Raw genomic sequence first — 7851 nt, forward strand, 5'->3', positions numbered from 1 at the left:
TGTTGTAGTCCCGCTTTGCCTTAGTCCAAGCAGTAATGTTCATGTTCGGGACTTGAAACGAGACGCTGAAGTTGTTGGTTGTTCCCCCACAGCGCCCCGTTCAGTGGTAGTGTAGGATAGCAGGGGGGAGTGTAGTCAGGCGGAATATCACTAACATAGATCCATTAGAACCAACCAATTCTCCCAAAGTAAATGATAGTGCAAAGCAGTCTAGTTTTGGCCGAACTATTAGGCCACGTAAAATTTTAGATCTATAGTAAATTGCATATAGTACGCCATGCTTTCGACAATCATGTCAACATTACTAAATTGAATAATGGTTTTATTCGTATATTGCTTTACGTAGTTTGTAGTAGTAGTTTTATCCATTCGTGTTTTGTGGCCTGCTATTTAGCTGTTTTATTTTATCAACCCGGGAAAGGGAGATGTTGTATAATCGTAATACTCTTTTGGAAATCAATACTTATGTAGTATTGTTTCCTCATTCTTGCAATGCTATTATATAAACGTATCGACATATCAGTCAGTTTCCGGTTAAATAAATGTTTACCGAAATATTCATTTCCAAGTTACATCCTTCACATCAGTATGCTAAAACACAATATTAATCGCAATCGAAAGCACCGAAAAAAGCACGTCCACGAGTAACGAGATCCAGCGGTCAAACCCCATTTGGTTAGTGAGCATTAGCTACATGCAAAATTGTTTTCATCTTTTCTACGGCAATAACAGTCAATATGACCATTTAGATGTAGACCTATATAGCGGCTGTCTCTTAAGAGCCATCCCAAATCAATTGCTAAAACTTAGAGGAAGCCATTACTTGGCTAAAATTAATTTAATGCTGAGATTTGGCTTTTATTGCAGTATTACTACGTTGATTGAGTATATTATGGAATTAGATTTTGTATGAAAAACAGTGTAACAATTTCCAAAGGTGTTAGGTGAAAAAATCATAAACCAAACGTTGTACCGCATACAAAAACCTACCATTGTCACGCCTAAATAGCTATCTATTAGTAGAAGGTATGAATGCTGAAATGGAACTACAGTACTATCGAGCTCCTAGTCTTCAAATTCTCCATAGTCTCATCCCTTTCGTTCCTTATGTTTTGCCTAGAAAATTCTCTAACCCATCTATCTCCTATCCTGAGCAATTATCTTCGGTTCGCTAACGCTATTAATCGCGTCGCTATGGTTGCGCTACAGTTTCTCTCCGATATGAAAAGAAACCTGCCTTTTTTGCTTAATCCGTCCTCATCCGGATCGTGAATAGTTGATTAGCTGAGCAGTAGGATTAGCTGGACTTGATAGCGAAAGGCTATGGTGGCTGATTAACGGCTGATTGCAGATATGTTTCCGCACCGAAATTGGCTTACAGACTTTTTAACAGACTTTTGTATGATCTCTATTTATATTAGTATATTTTGCTTTTTTTAAACATTTAATGATTAAAGAAGTCAATTGTGAATAGCTGAAATAGGTATTTATTAAAAAATAATGACGTTTTTGGTTGTTTTCTGATTTCTAGTTAGGCATATTTGGTGCGTAAAAATACCTCCTGATTGCGGTCATTTGAAATCGTGGCTTGGCGACGCGAGATTATTAAAACTTCGCCCGCGGTTTTCATAATCTCGGGGTCACGAACCCGTGGTTTCTAAGAAAAGGCGACGTCGACTAGACACCGGGGCTGTACGGCTTGCCCTTGTTTTGTTAAATAATATACTATTAAAAACTTAAAACTACTCAGTGACCAATGACATGCGTTGTTTAATATTGGTTTTTCCTGTCTGAATAAGCGGTATATGGCTGGTAGAAATTGTGACTTCGTGTTAAAACTAATAACATATTATTTAATTAGTTGCCAACGGCAGAGCTTTTCTGAGGATTTGTAGGGTGTATGGATGGGCGTTAATAGAAAAAATACAATTATTTGGTACTTATGGGTGGGTATTAAATACCCATGAAAATGTGTACTAAATAAACGGTCCCGTCATACTTTACATTTTCATTTTTTGTTTTATTTTTATTATTTATTAATACTATAGTATGACAGAATCGTTTGATATGATATAGTTTTGGTCTGGTATTAGTCGGCTGAAATTATGAAAAGTTTTTTCTAAGACAGCCGGCTACCCACAGGCTGACTGCTAAATCACCGAAATTAATCTTGTGTGGTTTCGTATGCCTTTTGTAGTTTTCTTTTTCTTATCTTCTTAATTAACTTTATCTACTGTTTTAGGAGGTTCTTCCAGATCTTCTGCTGATGTAACTTTATCTACTGTTCCAGGAGGCTCTTCCAGATCTTCTGCTGATGTAACTTTATCTACCGTTCCAGGAGGCTCTTCCAGATCTTCTGCTGATGTAACTTTATCTACTGTTCCAGGAGGCTCTTCCAGATCTTCTGCTGATATAACTTTATCTACTGTTCCAGGAGGCTCTTCCAGATCTTCTGCTGATGTAACTTTATCTACTGTTCCAGGAGGCTCTTCCAGATCTTCTGCTGATGTAACTTTATCTACTGTTCCAGGAGGCTCTTCCAGATCTTCTGCTGATGTAACTTTATCTACTGTTCTAGGAGATTTTTCCAGATCTTCTGCTGATGTAACTTTATCTACTGTTCCAGGAGATTCTTCCAGATCTTCTGCCGATGTAACTTTATTTACTGTTTCAGGAAACTTTTCCAGATCTTCTGCTGATGGACGGTATAGGTACGGTGTGAACATGTTTAGTAGTTAATTTATGCTTGCTTAAAAATTCATTTAAATGGCTATCTGATTTATACATACAACAAGAATTATTGCAAGACATATACATATGTTTTGTGGTCAGTAGCTGATATGTATTTGGTCTCAAGCCTTTGGTTAGAAAATTGAGTAGATTAATGAACCTGCTCATTATTTGGTTGAATTTTTTTACGTTCAATTTTTATTGTAGATCTCGAAGAATTGAGGTTGCTGTTAAGCCGATATGTTTCTCAGGGTCTGACCAATGTTCAGTTAGTGGAAGTACTTAAAAACAGGCACGGGGTTGGAATTAGGTAGGAGAGAGTTGAAAGTTAGTACCGCTTTGTTATTGTATATGATGGTAATTGCTGCTTTTAAAATTATATCAGTGGCAGTCCTTTTAAAAGCCAATGTGTTCTGTATATTTGGTAGCAATTGTCAAAAATCCACCAAAAAGCTAGGCTATGTATCTAGCAAGTGTTTGGGGATTGGGTGGTGAGATAATGGGATTCAATGTTTTTTACAATTTTATGTTTTTCTATAATTACAAATACCACCCAGGCTTGCGGTGTTTAAAAAGGCTTGAGGAAAGCTTTTTGTTGACCCAGGTTCCGATACCCATTGATGCCAATCTTCAAACACTTGCTAGATACACAGGATACATCGGTTAGCATTTTAGTAGATTTTTGACAATTGCTATATGGTGTCTGTTTTTGGAACAAAAGTGCCAACTTTGACTGTTAAACGCTATTAAATGCAGGTGAAGCTATTTTATAGTTTTAATTTACAACATGTTTTGTTGAGTATGACAGCATAATCCGGAAATGTCAAGACTATGCACTGCTTGTTCCTGTTTTCTGTTGCAACTTAAACTGAGGTTGTTGGTCTTTCTACAAAATGTGGTTGTCCAGTTAAATTGCATTCATTATCACCAAATGACATCATATTTCATGCTTTGGATTTTTTCTGTTTAAAGCATCTGTCTTCAATGATTATAAAATATAAAGGAAAGTTGTACAGCTAGTGAGCACAATAATGGTGCTACAGTAATACGATCATAAATTAAGTCACATTGCCTATGTGTTTTTGATGTTCGTGTGTTACATGTGTTTTGTTTGTTGACTTTATTTGGGGCTGTAACTGTAAATAACATTGTAATCATTTGGTTTAGTGAAAGAACACTAAGGCGGAGGTTAACTGATTTCAATATTTGCCGAAGGAATATACCTTATGGCGCTCAGGAGCTTAGATATGCCATTGAGGTAGGTTTGTATAAAATGCCATTTTCTCACCTGTCTTTGCTTCTGTTTCATTTGGCACCCTGTATGAGAGGAGCTAGATTTTAGAGAAAGAGCTCAACTCTCACCACAATCCTCAGCTAGGTGTTTAACCCTAAACCTTTCAGGTGCGTAAGGTCAAGGTAAGCGCTCCCCAACTCCGACATATATGACAAATTCTGCAAGCTAATAGTGACTGCTTTTTTTATAGCATGAGGTTGATACAACTGGAGCGGATATAGGTTACAGGGCTATGCAAGTGAGATGTCAGCTATCCTATGGCATAACAGTTTCAAGGTAAACCAACGCAAATTTAATTGGTAAACTGTACTGTAGGCTGTAAGAATGTTGGCAGTGCCAGCAGATATATAACATGTTATGTGGTTTAATCTATAGGGAGGTAGTTCGGCAACAATTGCTGGAAGTGGATCCACAAGGTGTTGAGCTTCGAAGACGGGGAACCCTGTATCGTAGGGTATATGTCAACAAAGGCCCCAACTACTTAATTCACGTAGATGGCTATGACAAGTTGAAACGCTATGGACTTTGCATTCATGGTGCTATAGACGAGTAATATTTCTAAATTTAAGTACCACTAGATCAAAAAAAAATCCTTTTTACGTCAACAAAACTATATAAGATAAGCATTTGCATATAAGCAAGCCCTGATTGCTTTTTCATATGCTAATGAACTTTGAAAGGTTACTATGGATTATCTGGCACAATACTATTAGCAATGGTAGAGTCGGTGTCACCTGTAATTGCATTTCATTTTTTCAAAACATCTAAATTTTAAAGATCTTTTACTGATCCCTCAAGTTGTAGTTACCTAAAGTTTTTATTGTAGCTATCTTTTAGTAAAATATGTCTCATTCGTAATAAAATAAAGTTTACAAACATAACATTTGTTCTGTCATGTATTAAATATGAAAATAACAGTTGCATTTTGCGTCATTGGTTAAATTACATAGTCATATAGGCTGTCTATAACGGTCTTTTGCGATCCCTTCCCTTTGTTATATATATATATATATATATATGTATTTGTTACTCTATTTCCTGTGCTTCCACATAGATATTTTGGCATATGTTTTGATGAAAGACGAAGAAAGTAAATTAATTAGCAGGTACATGCCTACCAGAAAAGGGAGTAAGTCGTATGAAATTTTATTGGTATAGAAGGAAATCAGTTGTCGTTATTGGGTTTATCTGACGCGAATAGTGTGTTACTCGCTAAGGGGCAACAAAAATGTTACTGGTTGTGGTATTATTTTACAAATATTCTAAGAAGCTTCCCTGGCTGGACGTGGGACATTCAAATAATGATCCTAAATATGTAGCTTACCACTTTACCCAATACATCAACTGCATCAAAGGTAGTAATTGGTAAAAGGTATAATTGGTTCTTAGCAGATTGTGTGATCTTTATGTAGTCACTCTAGCAGCCATAATTGATTGTCTAAGTAGATTGCTTGAACCTATCACTAGCACAATGTTTTACCAAAAATATTCTAAAACCTATTACCGTTTTACAAATTTCATTTATAATAGTCACTTGGCAACAATGAAATATATTAACTAGTTTTGTTTTGCTGTAAATAGAGCATCTTTTCATCTTATATCTATGTGCTAGGTGTTCCAAGGTGTATTAGAATGGATCGAAGAACAGAAAATACCTTAATTGAAGACATTCAGGCCACTATTAAAGAATGTCATACCGATGATATGGCCAGGAACTCAGTATTGTACGGTTCTTCTACACATCACCAGGTACATTGGAGAAATTGTTAAAACTACTTAAATGTTATTATCAGTGCTAATTTGTTTTTTATTCAGTGCTAGAAACTACGTCTTCGCATAAACATCCTTAGAATGTTATAGGATTTTATTGCATTGTAATAAAATTATGGATTCTGCAAAATACATGTATATGCTTGTTGTTTTCTAGCCTATAGAAAGGTGGTGGCGAAGTGCTCGCCAGCTTGGCCTGCAATATTACCTCAATTACTTCAAAGAATTAGAGATGGCTGGGGACTTCGAGACTGGCAATCGTACAGATGTGTACGTTAGACATGCTATATTATAGAGCCTTTAAACTTAATTAGCTTAACATAGAACTACGCAAACAAAACATACAACCTCTACTCATGGTCATTTTTAAAATACGCTATGACTAAGTCTGTATAGTCGAGTTATTTTTTACATGTTGTGTTTCTTTACGTACTCCATTAATTCATAGTTTATTAGATCTATGCTAGCGGTCAGTAGCAAAGTATAAGAACAGATAGAGTGCAATTGCTTTGCTAACGCAAGCGTTTTGTTATAACTGTTGGTTTCCTCCGCTAAAGCAACCGTTTTGTTATAAACTATGTTTCTCTGTTTTCAATGCTATTATTAGCACTATTATTGAGCATTAAGAAATAGACTCACGCTACGGAACTTTTATCAAATTTGCAACTCAATTCTAGTCATAAGATGGTTATAAATTTTAAAAGATATTTTGTTCTAAAACTTTTATTTGGTGACAAAACATAAATTATAGAAATGTTGAGGAGAGAAGACAACTTTACTGTATTTGTTGTACTTTGTAGAATGTGTCCCAAATATTGCTTTGTGCATATTGTCAAACAAAAACTTCATGAAACCATGTTGGAGTGGAATCAACATACAAGAAGATCGACTGGCGATAGTTTAGGTGGCATCCTAATGTCTTGTGCGGGCATTCCGAACTGCAAGGTAATTCTCCAAATATTTTAGTGTCATATGTTAGCCCCGATAACCAGGGAAGAGTATACAGTTCCCATTGGAAAAGAGTTCGTTTCTCATTACAAAGGTTTATTAGTTGACTCGTTGCACCGCCCAGTTGTTATAGATGAAAGATCTAAAAAATATAGGTAATGATTTGCAAGTTTCTAGCCTGCAGTTCCTAACTTGGTTTGATAAAATGTGTAGCTGTGTTGGCGATTATATAGAATCATTAGTACTATGGACGACGAATAGAGTTTTGTAAAACTTTTAAAAGAAACCTTTGACATCAGTATTAGACATCCTGTTCTACCGTGCAATATTTGTTTCGTTTTTGCATTTCTAAAATGTGCAGCATTGTGGGACCAGCATCGTGCTGCATGCTTGCAGTCAAAACTTTTCTTCTTGAAAATAAAGAATGATTACTGGCATCAAAGAATAATTACTGGTGTTTTGCATACAGTACCATTATTTTAGATACCACACAAATTGAATTATTTGTTTGGTCAACTTTTTGGTATTGGATGAGATGGGATTGGTAGTGCACGTGCTCCTGGTTCCCTAGAGGCTAATATCCTCCAACACGGGCAAGCCTAGCAATACAGCAAAGAAGGATAGATTTCAGTCAGGATTACAGTCCATGATTGGCGCACTGGCTCTTCTTCTTTCGGACACACTAGAGCAGGAACAAGTGGTGCGCCACATAAATTTAAGTCATTAGCCAGCATTTGTCGGTAGTGTTTTACTATGTCACGACTATATGTTATAGCAGCATGTTAGAGGTATCGGTATGTTACGAGAGCAGTTAGCAAGCAATCTTTGATTTCAGTTCTCTGACAGTTCGTGATAAGAAGCTGTTATGGTACACTGATTTGTTGGCGAATATTGTAGGAGGCTCTCCGCTTGCCGCAGCCCTAGTTGTCGCCATTTCAGTAGGATGGTCTTGTATAAGTTCATTATATGAGCTTGATAAAGCATTATTGTTTCCTTCATTAACCAAAATGCGGTATAAGAGAGTAGGCCTATGTCTTATTTTCATACGTCTATCTGCAAGTGTGTCAATCTCGAGCTTTTCTCGAGCAGCAGTAATGTTTTCTCTTGAT

At 36.3% G+C, this 7851-nt stretch overlaps 1 protein-coding gene across 1 annotated transcript; it reads right to left on the reverse strand.

Moving 5' to 3' along the window:
• Window positions 1-2216: 2216 nt before the first annotated feature.
• On the reverse strand, window positions 2217-2726 carry LOC137390521 (S-antigen protein-like). The gene has a single exon (XM_068076850.1). It carries the CDS (start codon window positions 2724-2726, stop codon window positions 2217-2219), a length of 510 nt encoding a protein of 169 aa, XP_067932951.1.
• Between the last annotated feature and the right edge of the window lie 5125 nt (window positions 2727-7851).

This window comes from Watersipora subatra, chromosome 3 (assembly GCF_963576615.1).
Source record: "Watersipora subatra chromosome 3, tzWatSuba1.1, whole genome shotgun sequence".
Lineage (NCBI taxonomy): Eukaryota > Metazoa > Bryozoa > Gymnolaemata > Cheilostomatida > Watersiporidae > Watersipora > Watersipora subatra.